General features: G+C 53.9%; 2 protein-coding genes across 2 annotated transcripts in view; one reads left to right on the top strand and one right to left on the bottom strand.

The window, feature by feature from the left end:
- The first annotated feature begins 184 nt into the window (after window positions 1–184).
- On the top strand, window positions 185–8802 carry KCNK15 (potassium two pore domain channel subfamily K member 15). The gene is made up of 2 exons (XM_066387762.1): window positions 185–556; window positions 5430–8802. The coding sequence occupies exons 1-2, from the start codon at window positions 274–276 to the stop codon at window positions 6137–6139; spliced, it is 993 nt and encodes a 330-aa protein (XP_066243859.1). The 5' UTR covers window positions 185–273; the 3' UTR covers window positions 6140–8802.
- A 468-nt stretch (window positions 8803–9270) lies between these two features.
- RIMS4 (regulating synaptic membrane exocytosis 4) overlaps window positions 9271–26187 on the bottom strand; it is a 54118-nt gene continuing 37201 nt past the window's right edge. Inside the window, exons 2-6 of the mRNA XM_066387765.1 lie at window positions 24891–25029; window positions 14890–15002; window positions 14507–14608; window positions 13747–13886; window positions 9271–11788 (exon numbers count right to left, since the gene is read on the bottom strand). Coding sequence (XP_066243862.1) covers window positions 11570–11788; window positions 13747–13886; window positions 14507–14608; window positions 14890–15002; window positions 24891–25029 — 713 coding nt within the window. The 3' untranslated portion in view covers window positions 9271–11569. The remainder of the gene's footprint in view (window positions 11789–13746; window positions 13887–14506; window positions 14609–14889; window positions 15003–24890; window positions 25030–26187) is intronic.

Raw genomic sequence — 26187 nt, 5'->3', positions numbered from 1 at the left:
ATTAGCCCCGGGGCGCCAGGGGGTAAACAAAGGCATCTGTACGGCAGGGGCCGGGCAGCAGCAGTCGGGGGAGCCCTTCCGGCCTCCTCGCCTCCCCACAGAGGCCCCGCCTCTGGGTGCCCCACCCGGCGGTGCGCGTCTGGCCTCCTGCCGCGCGGGTCGCGGGCGCCGGCTGGGGCGGAGCTGCACCGGGCGGCCGTCGGGGCGCATGGCCCGGGCCGGGGGCGCGGCTGGCGCGGCGCGGCGCGGAAAAGCGCGGGTCGGGGCGCCGCCATGAGGCAGCAGAGCGTGCGCACCGCCGCGCTGGTCCTGTGCATTCTGTCCTACCTGCTGGTGGGCGCCGCCGTCTTCGACGCGCTCGAGTCCGAGGCGGAGAGTGGCCGCCAGCGGCTGCTGGCTCAGAAGCGGAGCGAGCTCCGGAGGAAGTACGGCTTTTCCGCCGAAGACTACCGCGAGCTGGAGCGCCTGGCGCTGCAGTCCGAGCCTCACCGCGCTGGCCGCCAGTGGAAGTTCGCCGGCTCCTTCTACTTCGCCATCACCGTCATCACCACCATCGGTGAGCGCCCCAGAGCCCCCCATCGGCGCTCGCTCCATCCCGAGCCGCCCGCGGTGCCCTGGGTTTGAATGTCACCTCTGCCCCTGCCCAGCTGGGTGACTTTGGACAAGTCATTTCAGCTCAGCGAGCCTCACTGTGCCAAATGGGCTGTCATTCCACGCAGGCTGGGCTGGGAGGAGTCAGTAGGTCAAATTTGCCAAGAGGCTGGCACGCAAGAGTGCCCAGAAAATACTCCAAGGGCTGGGAGGCAAATAAAGTGGGACTCGGAAGCCCAAGTGGCTGGAGTTGCCTCCTTGGCTGCATCACACTAGCTGTGTGACCTGAGACAGTCGCATAACCTCTCTGAGCCTCACTTTTCTCCTCTGTAAAGTTGGGGTGCTAATCGACCCTCTCTCGGGTTGAGGTAAGATCATTATCATCAAGGAAACAATATATGCATAAAGTTTTAACACAGGGCCTGACACATAGAAAGCATAAAAAAAGAAATTGATTTTTGTATTATTATTCTGTCTTAGTCACTGCAGTATGACCAGTGCCTGGCACACAGTAGACACTTAATAAATAGTTGTTACAGGAATGACTGATTACCACAAGCTTTGGACCTCACCCGAGGGGATCCAGAGCACCTTCTCTGCAGCATCTGGACCGCCAGCCGTTGTCATGGCCACCGTGTGGCTGGTACCTTCAGAGCCTAAGCCTGGGGAATCAGGAAAGGAGAGAAGCAGGTTCTGCAGGGCTCCAAGCTGGGTACCAGCCACTGCTGGGGCCCCAGCTGAGGACCACCACCCTGGAAGTCTGCACCTCGAAGGATATATATCTCCATAATGTTCTGGCAGGTGAATGTGAGCTTGTGGGTTTAGCAGTGGAGTTAAAAGCCTGAATTCTACTATTACAATTACCAGAGTTTCACTCTCATCTCGATTGCTTCTTGCCTCTCTGGTAATCGATTGTACCTCTCTAAGCCCCCGGTTTCCTCAACTTCAAAATGCAATTGTTCCTACCTCACTGGGTAGCTGCCAGGCTTAAATGAGGTCAAGCATGTAAAATGCTTGGCCTAGCGCCTGAGACTAAATAGGCACTATTAATTAGTAATAATGACAATTTATTATTTGCCAACTGTGGGCTCAGCTCCCATTCAGCCCTTATGCCCTCTCCTGTCAACACGGACACCCCCACTTCTCTATTTTAGCTCAGCCTAAGAGCCTCCCTGTCACTGTGCCCAGTGGTGCGAGACCCCATCAGTCTCTTCTACTTTCCTCCTGCGTTCTTTAGAGGCCTCCCAGCTGGGTTTGGCCTCCTCTCCTGGCTAATCTCCCCACCCCCTACCCCCAGCCTCCGCACCAACATGCATCTCAGAGCCTGCGGAAGGGACCGAGGGGGGAAACAGGAATTTTGCCTTTTGGGCCACCAGGGGGCGCTAGCATAAGCTGTGAGGTGCGGGCTGCATAAGCCAACCTTGCAGAGAGCCCAGGACCCAGGAGCATCACTGCGTGGACAGAGGGACACTGAGAAGCAATGGAAGATAATAGTTAATAGCTCAGGCCTGGTGATCTTTGGGCAGCTCTATCCCTCTAGTCCTCATTTCCTTATTTGTAAAATGGCGATAATATCATTTCAAACAGGCACTGAAAGGGTTAAATAAGATAATCCATGTAAAGTACCCAGCATGTTTAGTTGTCATTCATTTCACTCTCTGCCAAAAACCTAACACAGCCCCAAACAGCTGGGAACCATACTGGCTGTCTCTGATTCTAAGAGGTCCCCTGGTCTCAGCACTCCTTTCAGTGTGGTTTGATGATAACAATTAGTATTGATTATTAAATTTTCACTGAACCCATAGTCTGTGCCAGGATCTGTAGGCCCCAGTGACGAGGGACATAGGGAAGTGGCTGGATAGTTTCTGGCTTCAGGGAGCTCACAGTCTAGTGATGGGCACAGCCTCACTGCCCTAGTGACAGGTAGGCCATGCAGCAGAAAAGGGGAAGGGGAGCCATAGGTCTTTAAACACATACGGTGTGTCCGTAAAGTCATGGCGCACTTTTGACAGGTCACAGGAAAGCAACAAAAGATGATAGAAATGTGAAATCTGCACCAAATAAAAGGAAAACCCTCCCAGTTTCTGTAGGATGATGTGGCAGCATGTGCGCATGCGCAGATGATGGCGTAACACCGTGTATACAGCAAGCAGAGCAGCCCACTGCCATGCCAGTCGAGATGTGGACGGTACAGAGGAAGGTTCAGTGTGTTCTGTGGCTTGCTAAATTCAAATCCGTGACCAAAGTGCAACGTGAATATCGGCGCGTTTATAACGAAGTGCCACCACATAAGAATAACATTACTCGGTGGGATAAGCAGTTGAAGGAAACTGGAAGTTTGGTGGAGAAACCCCGTTCTGGTAGGCCATCAGTCAGTGATGAGTCTGTAGAGGCTATACGGGATAGCTACCTAAGGAGCCCTAAAAAATCTGTGCGTGAGCCCACATCGAACTGCACTGAATAGGTATGAAACTGGGAGAGTTTTCCTTTTATTTGGTGCAGATTTCACATCTCTATTGTCTTTTGTTGCTTTCCTGTGACCGGTCAAAAGTGCACCATGACTTTATGGACACACTGTATATTGTGTTGATATTTTGAGTAAGTTACATATGCACACAGTATGCACTTCACATGTTCCCAAACAGTATAGAATGAAAAGGCAGTCTCCTTCTTACCCTGTCCCTCAACCCATAAATTCCTTTCCCAGGATCAAAGAGTTGTTACCGGTTTCCTGTGAGTCCTCCTAGATATGCTCTCTCCTTATACATTCTTTTAAAGCACATGCATTATACAGACATTATATTATGCATGCTGTTTTGTCTCTTGCCTTTTTAACTTATATACAGGGTGGGGCAAAAGTAGGCTTACAATTATTTGCATGGAAAATAATACAATAACTAACAAACAGTAATACAAGAACAAACTCTTTCGCATACTCACAGCTGCAAACGTACCCTATCCTGCATTTTGGTGATGTTTTTATATCAGTCCCTAAAGAACTGTGTCATCTTTTTCATGGCTGTATAGCAGCTCTTCTCACCCTCGACATAACTGACATTTTGGACTGGATGATTCTTTGTTGTGGGGGCAGTCCTGGGGGTGGCAGGATGCTTTGCAGTACCCTCACCTCTACCAACTAGATGCCAGTAGCATACAGCCACCACTTTCCAGTTTTGACAACCAAATATGTCTTCAGACATTGTCAAATGTCCCCTTAGGAGCGAAATCATCCCGGTAACTTGTAACTTGCTGTATCACATTCCATCATTTGGATGACACTGGGATTTATTTAATGAGGCCCCTACTGATGGACACTTGTTGTCTAAAATTTTCACTATGAGCAACAATGCTTCGATGATAACCCCTGTGCATACATCACTTTGCACATGTGTGTTTTGAAGGACTAACTTTCTAACTGTGGAACTGCAGAGGTCAAAGGGTTTGGGTATTTTACGTTTTTGGCAGATGGGGCCAATTTGCTAGAGAAAGCATATTCTGTTGGGAAAAGCCTACCTGAATTTTCCTGGGTCAGCCTTTGAAAATACCGTGAAAGCTTTCCCTCCTCTCTTTTGGAAAAGATAATTATCCACATATGTTTTGGCCTCTACACCAGCTAAGGGGACCGAATGAAGAATTGCTACGCCAGCCAGGCTGCAGAGGTGTTCAGTGAGCGCCGGCTTGGAGTAGGATCTGCGGAGGAGAAGTAGACTGGGGCAGGGCAGATAGGACAATGGGGAGGGGTGACATGAGCAAAGGCAGGTAGAGATGGGACGAGCTGGCTGGGGAAAGAACATGGGGGTCTGGAGAGGTGGGACGAGCTGGCTGGGGAAAGAACATGGGGGTCTGGAGAGGTGGGACGAGCTGGCTGGGGAAAGAACATGGGGGTCTGGAGAGGTGAGGGGGATTCAGATCATGAAGGAGATCAGACACCCCGTGAGAACTTTTTCTTTACCTTGTGGGGAATGGGAGCCACAGAAGATTCTGCCTTAAAAAAAAAAATCCAGCCTGACCTGTGGTGGCGCAGTGGATAAAGCGTCGACCTGGAAATGCTGAGGTCGCTGGTTTGAAACCCTGGGCTTGCCTGGTCAAGGCACATATGGGAGTTGATGCTTCCTGCTCCTCCCCCCTTCTCTCTCTCTGTCTCTCCTCTCTCTCTCTCTCTCTTTCTGTCTCTCCCTCTCCTCTCTAAAATGAATAAATAAAAAATAATTAAAAAATTAAAAAAAAAATCCAAACACAATTTACATTCAGTAGAACTCACCATTTTTCAGTGCACACTTCTGTGGGTTTTGACAAATGAAGACCTGTTGTGTAACAGCGGCGACGGTCAAGACAGAACGTTCCCATCACCCTCCAAAGTTCTGTCAAGCCCCTTTGTAGTTAACCCCCCCTTCAGTCTCAGTGACTGGCAACCACAGATCTTTTCTCTGTCCCCATAGTTTTTTTGCCAGCATGTCATTTAAATGGAACAATGCAGTTTGTACCTTTGGAGAGCTTGGCTTCAGCATAATACATCTGAGATTCGTCCTTTGTTGCTGCCGATAACTGCAGTTCATGCCTTTCTGTTGCTCCAAAGAATTCCATTGTGTGGATGTACCTCTCAGGTGGTTTACCATTTTCTAACTGAGGGACATTTGGGCTGTTTACAATTTGGGGTAATTATGGATAACCGTGCAAGGTTTTGAAACCAGAGAATGACCTAGTTAGATAGAAGTAGCATTTTCAAGATGCCCAGCCTGCTCTGGGGGATGGGAGACCGGGCAGGCCGGCCGAGGGCGACCGTGTTGTTAGATGGCACTGGGTACTCGCCGACCCTCCCCTTCTATCTCTGTCTTCAGGGTATGGCCACGCCGCGCCAGGCACGGACTCCGGAAAGGTCTTCTGCATGTTCTATGCGCTCTTGGGCATTCCCCTGACGCTGGTCACCTTCCAGAGCCTGGGCGAGCGGCTGAACGCGCTGGTGCGGCGCCTCCTGCTGGCGGCCAAGCGCTGCCTGGGCCTGCGGCGGCCGCGCGTGTCCACCGAGAACATGGTGGTGGCCGGGCTGCTGGTGTGCGCGGCCACCCTGGCCCTCGGGGCCGCCGCCTTCGCGCACTTCGAGGGCTGGACCTTCTTCCACGCCTACTATTACTGCTTCATCACCCTCACCACCATCGGCTTTGGTGACTTCGTGGCGCTGCAGAGCGACGAGGCGCTGCAGAGGAAGCCCCCCTACGTGGCCTTCAGTTTCCTCTACATCCTTTTGGGGCTCACGGTTATCGGCGCCTTCCTCAACCTCGTGGTCCTGCGCTTCCTGGCTGCCAGCACCAACGCGCCCGAGCACGCTGCCCGCCGCGCCAGCCCGTGCCGCCAGGGGGCGCCCGAGAGCCGCGGCCCTGCCCTGCCCTGCCTCCCGGCGCGCCTCGGCAGCTCCTCCGTCTCCTACCGCATCCACCAGCTGGAGATGTGGGCCCGCGACAATCTGGGCTTCTCGCCCCCCGCGAGCCCTGGCGCTATGGCTGGCGGCGGCGGGGCAGGTAGACCCCCGGCCCGGCGGAAGTCCATCTGACAGTCCTACCCTGTTGGGGGTTGATCCTGGAACAGAGGGTCTGGGTTCACCTATCAGTGCGCCACTCTCCCCAGAACTTGGAGAGGGGCCCGGGACCAGGCTGCAACGTCCTCTCCTGCCACAAGCAGGTTCTCATTCCCTTCAGCAGCTAGCCCTTCTCTCCTCTCCAAAAATATATTAAAGTTGCATCATAAGCATAACCACGACTCTAAAGTCACCCAGAGGTGCAAATATCTGTGGTTCAAATTGATTTAGGAAGGTGCGGCCACGTGAGCCACCTAAGAGGCTCCATGGCCTGCGTCAATATCTGGCCCTGCCGAGTGGAAACGGGTGGCTATTCTGCCCCACGAAAAGGCCTGTTTTCCGTGTCACAGGGGAAATGCACGATTTTCAACTCTGGAATCCTACCCGTGAGGGCAGCTGCTCACACCAGAGAGGAACGGGATGGAGAGGAACTGATGGGAACCATCTCTACCAGCCAGTGTGGACCACTGGGCAAATCACTGCACAATAATCGTGTTCTCTTGCTCAGCATGTAGAGGAACTGGATGGACCCTGTGGGAATTAAGCACACTCTCCTCCCACTCAAACTGATGCTCTTTGTCCTTGGCCAGCCCCACTTTGGTATTAGGGGGCCTTGCTGACTCCCACCATGTCACTGGGGCCATCTGGACACAGCTGAATAATGTGAGACATTGTCTGGGAGATGTGACTAGTCCTGCTAGTCACCCACAATGTGACTTTGGGGACTCTCATCCCCCACCTGGTCCTCGGTTAAATTTCACCCGTAAAATGACAGGGTTCATCCAGGATCCTGCTCCCTCCTGGGCACCTCTGGAAGCTCCTGGGGACGGGCCGATGAGGGGCATCATGAAAGCCCATGGTGGGGCATGCTGGCATCCTGTAGCACTCGGCTCCTTAAAACACCAATTGCCCTTATCGCCCCAAATAGAACTGTCCCGACACAAAGTAGAGCAAGACAAGTTAGAAAAGCCAAAAACTTTAATTTTCAACATGAGCTACATGATCATGAACACAATGCATTGTGACCCACTCCAACCCAGGGGCTGGGGAATCCTCCCTCCCCAAAGGCCCAAGTGGCTCCCGTTCCTGGAGTGGGAATGGAGGAAAGGTGGGTGGATGGAGAGGCCTCAGCCTGAGGATCCGGGGTCCTGCCTTCCTGCCACCCCCTCAGGAGGCAGCTGGAGAGTGAGAGGGCCCCAGATATGATGTCTGAGGCCCTGGGTTCAAGTCTCCACTTTGCTCTCACAGAGTTATGAGTAAAATGGGCACGGTCAGCCTCCCTACAGGGTTTGTGAGTCAGAGGAGCTAATGGACATGATAGCTTCCCATCACTCTATCAGGCGTCCCCAAACTACGGCCCATGGGCCGCAATTTGGCCCCCTAAGGCCATTTATCCAGCTCCCGCCACACTTCCAGAAGGGGCAACTCTCTCATTGGTGGTCAGTGAGAGGAGCACTGTATGTGGGAGCCCTCCAATGGTCTGAGGGACAGTGAACTGGCCCCCTGTGTAAAAAGTTTGGGGACCCCTGCTAGGTGCTGCCATACAGACACAGGGCCCTCCCAGAGGGCTGCAGGAGATAGATATCACAGGGGCATGGGGGTGGCCCTGTCCCCTAGGCCCGGCACAACGCTGCTGCTCAATAAATAAACACAGGTGGTCTTGCCTGCCGCAACAGCTGTGCTCCAAGGGGAAGGGGCTCAGTGCTGTCCTGGACACCGGAGTGTGCCCGGGAGCTCTTGGTTTAAGGAACTGGATGGTGAGTCAGCTCGTGAAGTGCATAACCACCCCCTAAATGGCTCTATCTCCCAGCCTAGAAGGAATAGCTCTGAACAGTTGGAGAACTGAGTTCTAGTCCAGGCTCGGCCACTACCTCACAGTGGAAGCCTAGCAGGTAGCGTCCCCTCCCAGGGCCTCTCAGCTTTCCTCTTCTTCAAAAAGGGGCTGATAAGCCCCCCCACACCTACTGCCCAGGGGCTCCTGTAAAGGTGTACAGTCGAAGTAAAAGCATTTCGAAAACAAAAATGTCTGAAAAGTACTACAGGGAGATCAAAGAGTATTACATCCGAGGGTTTTGTGAGGATTGCCTTGGGATGAGGTGTACAGAGCAGCCTCACACCCACGCAGCCCCTGGCAGGAAACGGTGCTTCTTACCTCCTTCAGGTTGGTCCTGGAAGGTTATGGCCCCTTCATGGGAGCCCCCACCCAGTCACCAAGGCCTGGGCCAAATCCTCAATCAGCTGGGCCAGACTCCCAGAGCTAGGTCTCTATGGCAAACCCTCTTTCCCAAACCCGGGCCCAGAAAAATTACTGGCCATGGAGATGGAGCCAAGCAGGGCTGGGTGGACCAGGGTTTAAAGGCCACAAATACTTATCATAGCAGACAGGCCCTGGAGCGGTGGTCTCCTGTCCCCATTCTGGGCCTCTTTCCTCCCCTCTCAGGCCCTGCCCATCTTTTCAAGGTCACCGGGAGGCTCCATTAAGAGTAGGGAGGAGGAAGCGTGGTGAGAAATGGCAGTGCCCCCTCCCCTTCCTACCCTGGCTCTGTCTCAGCCTCAGGTAGCAGGAGCCCCAGGCTAGGGGCGCTATTGAACTTACGGGTGACCCCAGAGGAAAGCAATTCCTGCACGGGCCTCGGGCTCCCCCTCTGCAAAATGGAAATGACTCTAATAATGGTCCCAAAGCCGCCTTCCCTTTAGTATGAAAAGCAGATTCTGAAGAAGGAAAGTGGAGATGACTCCCTCCCGTGCTACCTCTGCAAGTGACATCTGAACCAGAGATTGAAAAATAAAATCACCATCTAGAGACCCCGGCCCCTCCCCACCCAGGTCCTCCCAACTCCACCCTCTCTGATCCTCTCCAAATGGTGTTTGAGCTGCAAAGGACCTGACAGCAGTGGGGACAGGCTGGGCTTGAAGGGTCCCAAAGCTAATAATGAGAAGAGTCACCCCCTCCCCAGACCCCGATCGGTGAGGACAGACGGTGGTTCCCATGTCAAATAGAGCCCCTCGGAAGGGGGCACGTGCTCACAATGATTATACAAAGAAAAAGGGCTCCAGCCCCCACCCACCCCACCCCTCCAGGAGGTGAGCTGATTTTCACAGAACAAACAAGAAAGTCAGTGAGGGGGCCCTCGGGGGCCACCCCAGGATGTTATTGCTTTGGAGCCTCTCTCTCTCTCTCTCTCTCCCTCTCTCTTTATAAAGGCTGTGCAGACACCAGAGGGCGGGCTCGGGCTGGGGGGCACCGCGCCCCTTCTCCCTCTGGTTGGGATGGCTAGGCTCTCTGCCCCATCTTTGAAAACTACCCCTGAACAACCAGAGCAGCGACGGCTGCAGAGAGAGAAGGTGCTCTCTTGGCTCAAAATATTCCAAATGGCGAGTAATAAACAAACAGCAGAAAAAGCACACTGGTTTAAAAAAAAACCAAAAACAAATGTTGAGGGGCTGATTCTGGGCCTCCGACGAGAGTGCAGCCAGAGCCGGCTGCCTCCTGCCCCATCTCAGGGTTCCACCCCACAAACCCCGGCACTCTGACGGCCTCCTCAATGAAGGGGCCTCCGTCGCCCCTGCCCCGTGTAATGTGACAAGCTCCCCAGAGGCAAGGGAACTCAGCCAGACTTTAAAGGATGCCTAGGGCTCAAACAGGCAAGGGAGGGGAGGTTAGGGCTGTGTGTGTGAGCAATTCCAGGTGCAGAACCACCTGGTCAGTAGCCTACAGTGAAACCAGGATTGTACAGCGGGACTGGACACAGCGGGTATTCGCAGTGGAAAATGACCCCCTGTGACAGTGTCCAGGCCGCCTCCACCCACACCCACAACCTTAGGAATGCTTCATAAAATCAGTGCCCAGGGTAATAAACCAGAATATCTGAGTCGAGTGGGCAGCTCCGGCTACAAGACTACAGGCGAGGGGCAGGCAGGGGCAGACGGAGGGGCTGGCCTCCGAGGCCCAGGCCCAGGCCAGCAAGGGGACAGTGGCCCCCTGGAATGTACTCGTTCCCTCCTCTGCACCCCGTCTGGGGACTCCGGGAGAACTATGTGCAAGCTAAGGACAGGCCCCAGGGCTTGGAGCACTAACTCTACCCAGCTAACCTGGACTACGCCCTACACAGCAGGGACTGGGTGATGAGGGGTGGCGGGCTGCTGGGGGCCTCCCGGGAGAGGTGGCAGAAATGTGCTTCTATAAAGAGGGGCCAGCCCGAGTCCTCCCCAGCATGCAACAGGGCTTCCACAGGCCCCGGGGAGGGCTGGGCCGGGAAGGCAGCTCCCCCCTGCTCGAGAAGGAATCTCATGGTTCTTAGACTCACACCTCCTCTCTCCTTCTCTCCTTGAGCCAAGGTAACTGAGGCCAGGGCAGTGGGCTCTGCCCTTAGTACATGTGGTTTGTTTAAAAAGACTAAAATAGGGGAGCTCTGTTGCCTCCCCAGACCCCTAGCCTGGAGGCAAAGGGATAGACAAGATGACCTTTGACCTCATCCAACAAGAAGGGATTCCCCTATTTGGGAAACCTCACCTAGGCATCACTAGTCCCAACCCCAGCATTCCCTAGACTTCTTTTCCAACCCAGCACCCCAAAATGCAGAGACAGTGAGCTTTCTGGCTTGGGGTTCTGGAAAATCAGGGTCCCAAAGCTCCTCCACCAAAACCCAGGTGACAGGGTTCTCTCCTGTCCCACATTTCCAAAGCAACTTGTTTCAGTCCCACAGAGCAAGGCACCCCAGGGTGGGGGGTCTGGGCCAGGCCCTGGGCACCTCCTTCTTCCCTTCGGTCCGCGCTGGACCCCAATCCCACCGGAAGAGGGGCAGGCAGGAGGGGACAGACAGATGAACTCGGACAGGCTGCGGCAAAGCTCCCTCCACGGGCCGGCGGAGGGAGGCCGGAGCTCCTCTTCAAGTGGGGGGTTTGGGCCGCCCCGGAGCTGGCTCCGGATCCTTGCAAAGCTGCCCCGTCAGCTTTGGGGCAGGTGTAGCTGCCTGAACCCGGTGCCACAGGAAAGACACTTGCTGGTAATTGGCACCATGGAGATGGCCGCTGGGTTCTGGACTTGGCTCTGGGCAGCGAGCTTCCGAGGACGCTAAAAGGGGGAGCAGTCAGACAGAGTCTGGGGCAGGAGAATGGTTTGCTCTGCCACCTCAGTCTTTTCCTTCTTCAGATTGCAGCTACATCCACCAGGTCAAGAACCGGCCAAGTCAAAAGCGCAGCCAATCCCACTGGGAGAGGAAAGGTCTCAGGGGATAGGAGGCAAAGAAGGGGTGAGGAGGGTCCCAAGGGGTCTCCCTGTTCTGCTTCCCCACTGTGGGCGAGAACCCCGTCCTCCTCTGTCCAAGGTGCCCCTAGGCCTAGGGTCCCAGGTCGGGGCTGGGTGGTCTCCAGGCCATCTCGGGGAGCCCCTCCCCATCCCTGGCACTAAGATCGCTCGCCGCAGGGCCCCACGGTGCTCTCAAGGGACAATTGGGATGCCTGCCGAAGCAGGGGGCCTGTGGCTGGGTCCACCATGGAGGAGGTGGGGAAGAGCTTGTACCAGCCCACGGCCAGGGTGGTCAAGTCCAGCTCCTCCAGCAGCACGCGGGCCACACCCATGAATTGCTTCCGCTCCATCCGCCCGTAGTTCCCCCACACGATCACCTGCGGGGCAAGAGACACAGTGGTTCCAATAGTCCGGTGCCACTCACAGGCCCAGAACCAGACCCTGGGCTCACTCCCACATCCAGTTCACTTCCTGTGATTCGACCACCTTAAAATCGCTGGCTCTAGTGCTTCCGTCATCAGTCATAGAGATGACTGGCTTCCTGCCTCCAGTATTGCCCTCTGTTCTGTTCCGTCCTCCTCACGCCCCGTCTTTGAATCCAAGTCTTGAGGGCTGACCCGTATCATCAGTTCCCTACCTGCTTTCTGCCCCACGGGCCTTTTGCTTCCAGAGTCTCAGAATCCCCCCGTGAAATAAAGTTGTTTTTATTTTTATTTATTTATTCATTTTAGAGAAGAGAGACAGAGAGAGAGAAAGAGAGAGAGAGAAGTGGGGAGGACCAGGAAGCATCAGCTCCCACATATGCCTTGACCGGGCAAGCCCAGGGATCCAAACCGGCAACCTCAGCATTCCAGGTCGACGCCTGATCCACTGCGCCACCACAGGTCAGGCTGAAATAAAGTTTTTAAAAGTGGCAGGTACGTGCACAGTAGCTAAACGGTCTTTCGGTTGTTTGAAATGATATCTGAAGGGCTTTTGCAAACCTTTTTTTAACAGGGATCATCCTCACCCATGCACACATGGGCTTCACAATTGAAGCCAGTGACCCACTAAAGAAGGAGACTTAACCTTACTAGGAGTGAAAAATGTTTTCTCTCCTATCCACTCCATTGGAAAAAGTGTTAGGACTAGCTAAACTGATTCACAACTCAGTGATGGGTCTCTACCCACAGGTCAAAACACTCTGTCCTGGACAGGACCTTGGCCTCCCAGTTTAGCAAAAGTCCCACTGTCTTAGCCATTGGTAACACCTTGGCCCCATCTTCATTTGCTTTGCCTGCCCAGGTGAGAAGCAAGAAATTAGGTGCAAGCCAGAAAGTGCCTAAAACAGGGGTCTTAAACTTGTGGCCCGCGGGCCGCATGCGGCCCGCCGAACAATTTTGTGCAGCCCGCAAACTAATCCACGAAGTTCAAAATATTTTGGATAAAATTAAGTAAGCCTAGGGGCCTACTCGTATTTTTCATTTCTCTAGCATCCTAGCTAGATATTAGCTTAGTTAACAGCAGTTGTGATGCGAACTACAGTTTCTGGTCGTTTTGTGACACTGAGTAAACTGCATGTACGATTGTGCTTGTTGTACTGATTTTTTTTTGTTTTCAACTGCAGTGAGAAAAGTGTTGCGTAACAGTTGCCTTTTGTAGACCTAGTGCGGCCCGCCGAACGGCTGTGATCTTGCTCTGCGGCCCACATGCTGAGTTGAGTTTGAGACCCCTGGCCTAAAAGACAACTCTGAAAGGATGGGCATCCTGCTTCTGTAGGCATCTGGCCTGGGCCCTGCCCATACCCGCAATGGGCAGCTGTTTCTAGCTCCAGGTTTGAGTCACCACTGGGATTCTCCTAATGACCACAGGGCCCAACACCTGTGTGAATGCTCAAAGGGCTTCCAGTTTATTAACACTGCTTCAGGCCAAGCCCTAGGCCTTTAGAGGTTTATGCTGATGCTGATAATGGTGATGAAGATGATGATGATGGTGATGATGGTGATGAAGATGATGATGATGGTGATGATGATGATGATGATGATGATGGTGATGATGGTGATGAAGGAAGCCATTTGTAGAGCACTCACTATAGGCCAAACATGCAAATACTTTTCTTGCACAAAGCACACATTTTACTGTTACGGTCACTGTTATCAGTAAGTACTGTTAGTGTCCCCACTTTACAGACACAGAAGCTGAGGCTCAGAAAGAAACTTGTGCAAAGTTGCACAGCAAGTTGTGGAGCTCCCATCGACCACAGCACTCCACTTCCTCCAGGCGCGGCCCGCCCCGGGGGCGCCTGCCTCTCCCTTTACTACTGTGTGACACTACACACGACACACACGCCCCTCACCTGCAAGACTTTGCCCTGGGGACTCTCGGGAAACAGCAGCACCTGGTTGTACAGCGGGTCCAGTGACTTGCGAGCGACTTTGGTCTTCTTCTTGGCAATGCAGACGCCATTCTCCAGCAGGTAGGCCTTGATGTAGGCCGCTGGGGACAGAAGCCAGCAGGGTGAGTTCTAGTGTGGGCCTCACATGGTGGGCATAGGCACCATAGAGGGAGGCTGCCCACCACCGCTGGGCATCAAAGTGCCCCCCTGGGGTTCTGGGGAGGAGACAACAGGGCCAAACTAGATGGGGTGCAGCCAGGGTTGGTGGGGCTACGCCACCCCCTCAAATGGTCCTGCAAGCCTCCCTCTTCCCTTGCTCACTCTGTACTCACCTGGTCCCTTTCTCTGTCTCTGACATGCCCATCCCTTTCCTGGCTTATACATTCATTCTATCCATTCACCAAACAAATGTTTTCTGATCACCCATTGGGTACCAAGAACCTGACCAGACACTGGGGTATAATCCTACCCAGGAAAGAAGGTCCCTTCCCTCCAGGAGCTCAGTCCAGTTGGGAATGACAACAAGGTCAGCTGATAATCTCAACTGGGTCCCCAGAACAAACCCTGAATCACCAGTTCTTTGTGAGTCACTAATGTTGGGACAAAGGCATCCTCCACCTCCGCACCGGGCTCAATTTTCTCTCTTCTGGACCCAGATATACCTCCAGTCATGCTTGCCAACCTCCCACCCCCACCTCGCAGAGGGGAGGGCACTCCACACCTGGCAGTGTCTTGGAGCCTGGCTTGGCCGTCAGTCCCCTTGCCTGGATGATGTCCACTTCGAGCTGACCATTCCGCTCCTGCAAGCCAATCTCCACGTCCCCTGCAAGAGGGCTCAACAGATGAGACTAGGAAGTGGCTTGAAAGCTCAATCAAGGACACAGAACCTCCTCTCTGCTTAGAGATAAAATCCCCTTCCCCTGCTCCCAGCCCAAAATAAGACCAGAACCAACTGCCACACCACATGCTCAGCTTCTGCTAAGGGCTTGGCAGGTGTGGACCAGGCTCTAAGCTGGTGCCAGCAGATACAGCCAAGGGGAAGAAGGGGCAATGCAGGGCTTCCGGAGGGACACCCCTCTTTGGAATAGGTCTTGGGGCACTCACCCATCGGTGTGGTGGCCAGAGTCTGGCGGCCCACAAACTGCGCCGGCCCCATGCTGCCCAGGAAGTCACTGAACTGTGCGTCCGACGCCAGGCAGACTCCCCCATAGTTCAGGCTGTAAGAATAAAGGATGAGATGGAAACTCATGTTCCCCGGGGCCAACCGAGGACTCAGATGACTCAGGCGGTCAGCTCCAGAACGTCCCTCGTGCCATGATGATTCTGTCCACATCCGTCACTCGGGCTCAGGCAGACCCATGTCCTATCTCTCTCTCCTTTCTCTCTTCACGGCCCTAAAATCCCAGCTCCGACTCCGAAACTCTGGGGCTTAGCTTTTGTGACCTGTCCCATTTCCCTCCCTCTTGTCACGGAGCCTGAGGTCCCACCTCCATGACATGGGTGAGGGGATTCCTGCGTCTCGGGCTGGTTGGAGGCATTGCGGGAGATGATGCTTGTCAGCGCCTGGTACCTATGATTTAACGCCGTGATATTCAAAGTGTGGCCCAGAGACCAGCATCACCCGAGAGCTAATGAGATACAGAACTCCGCCCCGCTCCACCCCCGGCTGCTGAATCAGAACCTGCCTTTTAACACGATCCGCAGGAGAGTCATTCGCACCTGACAGTTCGAGCGGCGTGGAAGGGACCAGTGGCTCGACCTTGGAAGTCTGCATTCGTTGCTGCTGGGGGCTGCCCGATGTCGACCCCGTTACTTTGGGAATGAGATTTCAAATCTCCTCTAGGGAGCCCTCTCCCCAAGGTACTGATTTCCATCAGTGGACCAGACCTGATGCCAGAAGCTGGTATGAGCTCAGCCTGGCCCATTCTTCCCAGCAAATTGGCTCAAAGACAGGTCCGTGGCCAGACTCAGCCCCCAGGAACCAGGCTGGGAAGCTTCTCTGACCTGCAGGAAGGGAGATGCTCTCTCTTCCCACCAGTCTTGACCCAGAAACAGACCAGAACCTCTGGCAGCTACCCTGCTACCACCTGGAGTCCATGAATGAAGCCATCGAACTTGATGGCGTTCCGTGAGCTCCTGGACCACGCTCTGCCTAAGGCAAGAACTTCATAAATAAAAAAAGTCGTGTGACTTTTTTATTTAGTCACACGAGTCAAAAGAACGACAACAACAAATATAATTATAATATATTTTGCTTAAGCCAATTTTAGTGAATTTCCTCTCTTCCAGCTCTGAAGTGGGGGTAACAAAGTTTCCATCTGAGCCCTGTGAATGGCTATCCTTACAAACAGCCTCCAACTACCAGCCCCCTCGTCCTGACTGCTCAGCTCTCTCTCTCTCAGCTTTGTAAGAGGCCCCATCATCGTTCCAATAAATTTTGTTTTTATTTGTTATCGGCAGTCGCTGGCAGAATAACAATTTGACATTTTAGCCTGTGTGCGTCTCATTTTCATGATTCCCGACCACCTCCTGCTGCCCCACCCAGGCAGCAGCCAGAGAATAAAACCGTCAGATTACTGGCTTCTGAGCTTCAAATCTAAGAAGAAACAGACTGAGAAGGATAGGTACAAAAGTAGGCTGCCCTGTCTCCAAATAAACAAGCAGACAAAAGCCCTCAGCCTGGGGGAGCAAAGGATGTCAGGGTGGGAAGGAAGGGAGCTGGGAGGCTGGAGGACCCTCGAGGAAGGTCTGGGTCCCTGAGCTGGGCTGGCGGCGCTGAAGGAGGCCAGGAAACCCCAGCTGGGTTGGAGCCTGAAAGCCCAGAGGACTGTGCCCACCCTTCTCCTGGGTGGCGCTGAGGACAGGGCAGGATGCTTTGCAGCAGTGGCTGCTGGTATCCTGTGGAGTGAACCTGTGAGACTCTCAGGCTCTATTGTCCCTCATGCCGCAGAGGGGACCACATGTTCCCGCTGCATGCAAGAGAAGGCCAAAGCAAGGCAGGGGCAGAGCGCTATCTGAATCCAAGCAGTTGGGCTCCCAAACCTCTAAGCTCAACGATTATGCAACAGCATCATAAAGTATGGGAAAATAACTTAAATATCTGGGGATAGAAATGAGTACTCGTTATTCTTGCAAACCCAAAGACCCTTAATGAACAGCACTACAGCAAAGACCAGACTCTCTCGCAAAAGCTGGTGGCATGGCCTTCCCTCCACACCTGTTTCTTTTCCACCTCAACCTCCTGGCCATTTGGGAGCGGGTCTGGGAGCTTGCTTCCAAAATTGTTGCTACCTCTTGAATTCCAAATCACTGAAGGGACCCAGCCTCTCAATCAGAGCCGGCCTTCTGCAGCCTAAAATTGAAAGTTTCCTCCAACAACGCCATTGTCTGCTGCTCGGTTCCTGGTGGAATCGTGAGCAGACAATGGGGAACTGGCAGGCCTGGTAATTAGCGGTAATTGTTTATAATATCTGGGCGGCTGCCTGCTTTCCCATCCAGGGGGCCTCGCCAGCTGCCAAGGATCCAGGCAGACGCCCCAGAAACCCTGAACGGGTTAGCACATCCTGCATGGGGCTGGCAGAAGAAAGAAGACAGTGGTGGCAGGTCCTTGCTGGCCAGAGGACCAACAGCATCGGGGACCCCACTCCACCTTGGGGTCTTCCCGGGGGCGGGGCGAAAGGCTGCAGATGCACAGTCAGAGCTGCTTCTACTCCTCAGAGTCAACTGCTGGCCACCTGCCGCTGTCTCTGCCTGTGACTCTTCTCTGCAAACAAGACCACACCTGCCGCTTAGACAATGTGCAGCCAGTCCGTTAGCGGTGCCGGTGTTGTGCCAGTTTTAAATGCATCAGAAATCTCTGCTCATTGGATCCATTTGTAACGGGGTAGGAAAGAGCTTGTGAATTACTACCACATACACGCTACTACACAGACCATGACTCATCTGCAGTCAGAACTCAGTAAACGTTCACTGCCCTGCAGTCGGAACTCAATAAACTGCCAGACGCTTCCGCTGGGCCCAAACTGGAAAAAATATAGTGGTTTAAGACCGGACTTTGGCATAATACAGGCCTTGGACTGCAGTGTTGTGCAACCTGGGGTAAGTTCTGTAACTTCTCTGAGCTACTGCTTCCCCCTGCATAAAATGGGACTACACTGTCACCACCTTGCAGTCGCTGGGGAGAGGCAGGCCGGTAACGGAGGCAAGGTGTTTGGCGCAGGACCTAGCAGACAGTATGTGCTGAATGAATCAAGGACTGAGATGCCGTGGCCTGCTGCCCGGCCTGGAAGAGCCTCTTCTCTCTTTGGTGCTCTTGCATTTCTGATTGCAGACCTGTTAAGAAGTGCGGCATCTGGACCTCTGAGGCCAAGCCCGGGTCGTGGAGGGGGAACAGCTGCAGCAAGTGGGGCCACCCAGAGGCACATGCCATGTGGAGCCCTGAAAAGAGATGACAGCCCGTGTTCTACTGGCCTTTGATTTTGTGTTAATGGTGAAATGAGATTAGCTGCCTTTCAAAATCCTGTTAGGTTTTGTTTGAGGAGCTGAGACCTGTTTGTCTTTCATGATGAATCACTGAGCTCGACCTGGCCCTGGACTGTCCATGCTCTCGAAGGTTAAAGAAGTAATTGGGTTATTGGGGGTTGGATTCGGTCCTCTTTTCCGGATGGATCACCTGTCACAACTGTATCTGAAACTAAAAGGCTGCGCAGCCCTCGTGGCGATGATGGGTCTTGTGGTTCTGAAAGGCTTTTGAAGTTTATGAACTTTCTGTCCATCCTGCATTGCCTGCCCCCCACGTCCATCCACCCATCCATCCACCTTCTCACGGCCTTGCTGAGCCTACCACACAACCAGTTGTGCTGTAACATGAAGTATACACGTGCTAAAAGTTACTGTGCGTGCAAAATCCTGCAGTAAAAAATCACAGAGCTCTCCCTGGCCGGTTGGCTCAGTGGTAGAGCGTCGACCTGGCATGCAGAAGTCCCGGGTTCGATTCCCAGCCAGGGCACACAGGAGAAGCGCCCATCTGCTTTTCCACCCCTCCCCCTCTCCTTCCTCTCTGTCTCTCTCTTCCCCTCCCACAGCCAAGGCTCCATTGGAGCAAAGATGGCCCGGGCGCTGAGGATGGCTCCTTGGCCTCTGCCCCAGGCGCTAGAGTGGCTCTGGTCGCAACAGAGTGACGCCCCGGAGGGGCAGAGCATCGCCCCCTGGTGGGCAGAGTGTCGCCCCCTGGTGGGCGTGCCGGGTGGATCCCGGTCGGGCGCATGCGGGAGTCTGTCTGACTGTCTCTCCCCGTTTCCAGCTTCAGAAAAATACAAAAAAAAAAAAAAAAATTACAGAGTTCATGGGGAAAATGGGGTTGGGGCACAACACCCAAATATTATGTCAGTATCACACACACACACACCCCAAAAAAAGAAAGAAAGGAAATAAAAGACAGGAACATAGTAAAGATGGAAGCCCAGTCTTACACACGTTAAGTGGTGAAGAAATGTACGAATACTACAATAAATACGTGCTTTACCTTGCCGATGACCGGAAGTTTGCTGCGGAAATGAGTGTCAGGATTGCAGCGTGTGACTGACTGTGAAGGGGTGAGGAGGGCTGATGAACTGGGACAGGAAGCTGTCACATGGGGTGTGGATGGGGCAGCGCACGGAGGCTGAGGGAGCAGGTTATGTTGGGGGGGAGGTGTGCGCGTGTGCGTCACGTAGTCCTACGTGGGTGCAAATATCCTCCGTTCACCTAATGCTTCTCGTGTATGAAATCGTACCTGAGCAAAGGCAAAAATGTGTGCTGTGCTCAGATTATTTCCCAAGACTCCAATTGCGTGGGAACAAATTCAAGTTTTCAAACAAAACGTTGAAGCAGGACTGACCACACGCCAGGATACGCAGCCTCGCACAGTCCTGACTCCGGTTTCTCCAGCATTCGAGAGACGGCTCCAAACCGGCCCCTCCCCCAGCCCCTCCCCCACCTGCCATGGCAGTTTGGCTCGTGGGCATGATGCTGGGAATCTTATTTATTTTTTTTTTTTAATTTATTAAAAATTTGTCATGAGCCAAGCACCGATAGTACTAGGTTATCGACATTAACTTGTTTAAGTCTCCTTTAACAACTCCATGAAGGCTAGGTATGCTTTACCAATACCCATTTTACAGAAGGGGAAACCAAGGCACAGAAATGTCAAGTAACCCAACCAAGATCACCCTGCTAATAAGTAGTAGACCTGGGGTTTGAACCCTGGGATTCTGGCCCAGAGGTCATCTTCTTAACCAGTCTGCTTTATTGTCTCTATGTGCCCTGAGGGGACCACAGCCTTGCCCAGAGAAGAGTGCAGGGTTTTGCAGTCCAGGCTTTGGGATCTGCAGGCCTGGATTTGAATCCTGACTCCCCACTCACTAGCTGTGAAGACACAGTCTTTACCTCCCAGAGCCTGGTTCTCCTTTTTGGTGAAATAGGAACAAACAATGATAGATTACAACCTCCTCGGTGCTGATGTAAATATTAAATGAGATATATTTCTCATAACAGAATCTGGCACAGCCAAATGCTCAACAAACACTCATGCCTATAACCCCCTTGTCTCCTCGCCCAGTCACACCCAGTCCTGGTTTGTCCTTCAGGCACGGTGTCTGTGCTAACATCAGACGTGGGGAAGAGGCAGGGGGTTCTGACAACCCACCCAGACTCCTGGCCTTCAGTGGTTTGCAATCAAGCTTGGAAGGAATTAGCCCCTGAGCCCGGGGGGCCCAGGTGGCCCTGCCACCAGCCCACACTCTGCTTTCCAGGGCCGTGGGCACAGTGACCTAGACACCCAGGAAGCTGGATGCTGATAACTCAGACACCTTGGGACAATGAGGAGCAGAGGGGAGAGGCCGGAGGGGTGCTGGCAGCCAGCTCGGAGAGCTTGGGCTTTACAGAGAGGATGCTGAAGCCCCAATTCTGTGTGATGAAGGAGACTGGAAAGGAGGAAAAGCAGAATCTGTGCATGCTTCTGCTCGTGGTACCTACCCACTATTCAACAGAATCTGCAGAGCATCATCTCTGGGCCAGGCCCCATGGTGGGCAGGCACTAAACTAACTCAGTGTCTGGTGGGGCAGACAGACACGTGCATGAGAATTACTACAGGGTGGAAGGTGCTGTGAGGGGCAAGAATGACCTGGACGCTGCTGATACAGTCAGGGAGTGGCAGACCACGCCATTCCACCTCCCCTGCCCACGCCCAGGGCAGACATTACTAATCAACCTCAACACTCCCGCCAAACTTGGATTGGGCTCCAGAACCCCTCTGAACACAGCAATCCAGGGAGCCATTATCAATTAACTAGAGTTGGCACATGAGACAAAGCTACGTGCCAGTTCTCAGCTGAGGTCTGAAGGAGGAATGAGTCAGAGGATGCAGCAGGAGCAGGGGTAGGAAAGGGGGTGCCAGGAGGAGGGCGCAGCGGAGGAAAGGCCCAGAGGTGAGACAGGGAAGCGTAAGAGGTTCCGGGCGCTGGAGCGGAGGCACAGGGCAGAGGAATTAAGTGCTGAGTGACAGCCTGTGGAGCTCAGATCAAAAAGGGCACTTACTACAGGCATCCAGGTAGGAGTGTGAGGCAGCTTCACCGAAGGGGGAGGAGGGGGAGAAATGAATGGAGTCATGAGATAATCGGGAGTGAAAGAGTAGCGCCCAGTGAGGGATCGGGTCTGGAGTGTGAGAGAGGGTACCGTCGGGGAGAACCCCGGGTTTCCGGTTTGGGCCGCGGGACGTGGTGCTGTGCACTCAGACGGGGGAACAGACTCTGCCGGCCTCCACCCTCCATGTCCCCTGACCCTCCCCACGGCACACGGACTTCTCACTGCCAGCACACGCGTCCCCTAGCCCCCGAGGAACTTCTCTGGCCCCCGAAGCCCCCTGTGCCGCAGGAAGGGCAGGAGGGTTAACCAGAGCCGCCTTCAACCGGTAATTGATGAGAGTCTGAGTGTAAAGTCTTCAGCTCCCTCGCCTCCCAGGGGATGACTCTCAGGCACACACTCCACACTGGCTCCCAGAGGTCTCATCAGGACTGAACTCCGGTTGCCCACAGTGGCAGCTGGCATCTCCGGGCACACACTACTGGATGCCGCCGCTGCCCGGTCTCTCTCAGGTGCTCGTTCGCCGTGGTTATCTAGAATCGCCTCCCGTGACCTAGCTGCCTTTGAATCCACGTGTTGGGTTGGGTTCTGAGGAACCCACACTGAAGAAGACCGTCACCAGGGAGGATCTCAGGATTCTGGGAGGGGGTCTAGGGAGATACTGTTTCATGGCCCTTTTTCAGGGGACTTGAATCCCTGCTCTCTGTCTAGAGGAGATGGGCCTGTTGGTGGGGGGAGCTTGGCTGATTGCCAAACCCACCGCTGTTCCCTTCCACCCCTGACATTGAGAACCCCAGCCTTCAGTCAGGCGGAACGGGGCTCAGGGAAAGAAAGCCCTTCCTCAGCTTCAAGGGATAAACCAGGATCAGTCCAACATACTGAGACCTACCAGGCGTCCCCAAACTACGGCCCATGGGCCGTATGCAGCCCCCTGAGGCCATTTATCTGGCCCCCGCCACACTTCTGGAAGGGGCACCTCTTTCATTGGTGGTCAGTGTACTGGAGTACTGTATGTGGCAGCCCTCCAATGGTCTGAGGGACAGTGAACTGGCCCCCTGTGTAAAAAGTTTGGGGACCCCTGGCTAAACAGAGAGACTCAGGGCCCCTGATGGCGTAATTCAGCCATCAAACCATCCTGAAATTATCTACCTCCGGAAGTAGATGCAGCCATTAAATGAGGGAGAGAGTCAAGTGTAACACTTAAGTGCAGACTCCAAATGCCTGGGTTTGAATCCCAGCATTTAAGCCACTTACTGGCTGTGTGACCTTGGGCAAGTTAATGAACCTCTCTTGGTTTCCATTTTCTTGTCTGTAAGATGGGGATGTTAATAGTCCCAGCATCATCGGGTTGCTCTGAGAATTGAGTGAGTCAGTATGCGTAAAAGCACTTTAGCAGAATGTCTGCCCGCAGCCAGGTCTCTGGAAGTGGTAGCTCTAGCACATTACTACTGTTACACCAGGGCTGCTCAACCTTCATGTGCACATGAACCACCTGGGACCCTGTTAAAATGCAGACTGATTCAGTGGGTCTGGGATGGATGCGCCATCCAAGGTCCCAGGGGATGCCAATGCTGCCGGATTAGAGACCACAGCCCAAGCAGCAAGGGCTGAAGCCACGGTCACCTGGTATAGTATAACCTAGAGCCCAAAGACCTTCACTGACTGAATGGCCCAACCCACGTGAACCTTCCCAGCCCCAAGTCCGGGGTGGGACACAGTCCCCAAGTTCTCTATTCCTGTCCTTTGCAGCTCTCACCGCTGCTAGCTACTTCGTCAGAAGAAAGCAGGGTACCTGAGGTGCCCAGTCCAATTGTCTGGCACACAGTAGGCGCTTGATCCTGTTTGCTGAAATGAAGATCCACGGGGGAGCACCCCTGTGCCCACTAGCAGGAAGACACATGCCCGGTGATCCAGTGCCCGGGACAGACAGATCCGGAAGTGCCCTGGGCCTCAGGCTGGCAGGGGCTGCTTGGGCAGGCTGGCTTCCTGTGAATCTGAGCTGGGCTGGCAGGAGCCCAGGAGGAGGACGGTCATACCCCCTCAGTTCTGCCAGTGCCCAAAATACCTCCAGAACAAGGAGGAGGCCAACCACAGCTCAAGGTCCCCACTTGTCCCTTCACCTTCCCTTTCTTGCCCAGGTGTTGAACAGGGTGTCAGCACCTGACTGAGCTCAGCCTCTCTCAGGAGGGCAAGACTCTGCCCTCGGCTAGACCCTGCCCCCTCCAACCCACCCGATCCTCCCTCAACTGGGCTCAAGGCATCCTCCCAAAACTTTTTAATAATTATAAAGCCAACGTTTATCCTGTGCTTACTCTGTGCTAAGCACTTTATATAGAAATGATTATATTTAGGGGGGTTCACTATGTCCATTAGGATGCATCTGACCTCACAGAACAAAATACCCAAGTAACAGCAGCTAAGTCAATAACAAACAACAGTCATCTTAACGAATAATATTGCTTGCTATGTGCCATTCATTATTTTAAGTGCTTTCACATATATTAGCTCATTTAATCCTCACAACTTTATTACCCTCCTATGCTGCTCCCCTTGGAGAACGCTGTGTGGCATCTCCGAGCCTCCTGTTCTGTAAAATGGGAATATGGGTCTGACTTCCTGTTTATGCTCACTGCACCACACTACCCTCCCACGACCTGGTCCTCCAACGTGCCTGGAAACCAACAGACGAGACATCTTCTGGCCTCCTGATGCTTAGACGGGTCAAGGAACATGCCCAAGGCCACTCGGGGTCTGAGGCAGAGCCAGGACCCAGACCCACACCTCCCAATCCCCACGAACTCAGCAGGGACTCGCTGCTACTCAGATGCCCAGAATATCTTCCACCAAGTTCTGCTGCCTTGCCAAGTTTCTCAGGTTAAAGAAAACATTTGTTCCCTTCCTCCTTCTCCTCCTCTCCCTTCCTCCTTCTCCTCCTCTCCCTTCCGCCTGTCCTCTCCTCGCCCTCCGGAAAGTCTCTGAGGAGGTGGGTGGAACGGCAGTATCTGCCAAGGCGAGGCCACTCAGAGGCCGGAGATGTCCAGTTTCGGAGGGCCTGGAGCGGGCAGGCTTTCAGCCAGCAGAAGCCCCCAGCTGCCAGTCAGGGCCCCAAATGGGAGGGAGCTGAGGTGGAGGTCGAGCACTAGCCTACGCTTTTAATAAAAATGAACCTGTTTAGTCTTCATAACGCCGCTATGAAGTATTTACCCTCGTTTACAGAGGAGGAAACTGAGACACAGACGACCTGACCAAGGTCACACAGCTGGTGAGTGGTGGAGCCAGGATTCAAATCTAGACCATCAGGCACTGGGGTCTGGCCCTCCTCGCTCTTCCTCAGAGCGTCCTTGCTTCATCACCTCCCTCCTGAAGACGGACCCGGCCAGGGGACCCTGAGCCACGGCCCCTCCCAGTCTGAGGTCCTCCCGCCCTAGGCCGGGGAAGACCGCCAGCCAGGAAGGCTTGCGGGCAGGTCAGACTCCACACTCACTTGCCCTCCGAGCCGTAGCTGTTCATGCTGTCCTCGATGGACTCGTGGCTGGCCTGGCGCAGCGTCCGGCTGGGCATCTCCACCGCCAGGCCCGTCTCCGTGCTCCTCTGGATGGCCCCCTTCAGCCTCCGGCTGTCCCCTACTTGGCAAAGAGGCCAAGAGGAGTGGAGAGAGAGACACAGGGTGGGAGGGGACAGAGAGGCGAGACATCAGGTTAGCATTTCCGTGGCTGGTGGCTGCCCAGCCTCGGCCCCCACCCCCAATCCATCAACCTCCTCCTACCACCGGCCTCACCTCTACCCACCCTTCCTGGGGCAGACAGCCATTCAGAGCCACCCAAAAAACAGTGTCACGTGTGTTCTCTTCACTAACAGATTCCTCTATATGGACTGTTTCTCCCTTTTGAATTGAAACTCACTTCTCCCCTGCAACCTTCTCCAAATCCTTTCTTCTCTTCCTCCTCTTCTTCAGCAATTATTTACTGCACACCTACTATGTGTCATACTCTTGTCAAATGCTTTTCAGGGTTTCCCAACCCCAGCACAACTGGCAGCTTGGATGGGATATTGGCTTGTGGTCAGGGGCGTCTCGTGCATCGTAAAGGTCTAAAGTACCCCCAGTTTGTACGAGTAAGTGCTAGTAGCAGCCTCCAATCCAGTGTGACAATCTAAAATGCCTCCAGGCATTGCCAAACATCCCCTGGAGGCACAAGTCACCCCCAATTGAGGACCGCCAATTTCAACCACTGGCTCTGAAACCTGACTGCTCAGGTGGTTCAAATCCTGGGTCTCTTTCTCATCGGCTGTGAGACTTGTGGCAAATTACTCAGCCTCTCTGTGCCTCTGTTTCCCCAACTGTAAAACAGGAGACAACAAAGCTTTTACGAAGACAGATGGCCCTCTGCCCCTGCTCTCCCCTCCCCTTGGGCAGCCCTGTCCCTCAGCAGCTCAATCTATCTCTTTCACCCTGTGAGCACACACCGTCCTATCCAAGACCTTCACTGTGCATTTCTGTGTCACCCCAAGGGTTTCTGAAGAGCATGTAGGGGGATGTGCGTGTCATTCTGTTCCCTCCACGCCACTGTTTGTTCTTTCACTCACTGTATCTGCAGCACACACACACACCCCGCCCCGTGCCCAGCATTTCTCTTCCTCTGTGTATAACAGGTACGGAGGCGCTGAGGCAGATTCCCAGAAGCACAGCGTGCGCACTCAGGAACAGACTCGCAGGCACGGAGACGTCCCTCCTCCGTTCACACATACACACCAGCACAGTCATATATGTCGGGGACAAACAC

This window comes from Saccopteryx leptura, chromosome 5, assembly GCF_036850995.1.
Source record: "Saccopteryx leptura isolate mSacLep1 chromosome 5, mSacLep1_pri_phased_curated, whole genome shotgun sequence".
Taxonomy (NCBI): Eukaryota; Metazoa; Chordata; class Mammalia; order Chiroptera; family Emballonuridae; genus Saccopteryx; species Saccopteryx leptura.
The sequence above is the reverse complement of the archived record's forward strand: the minus strand, read 5'-3'. Positions and strand labels throughout refer to the sequence as shown.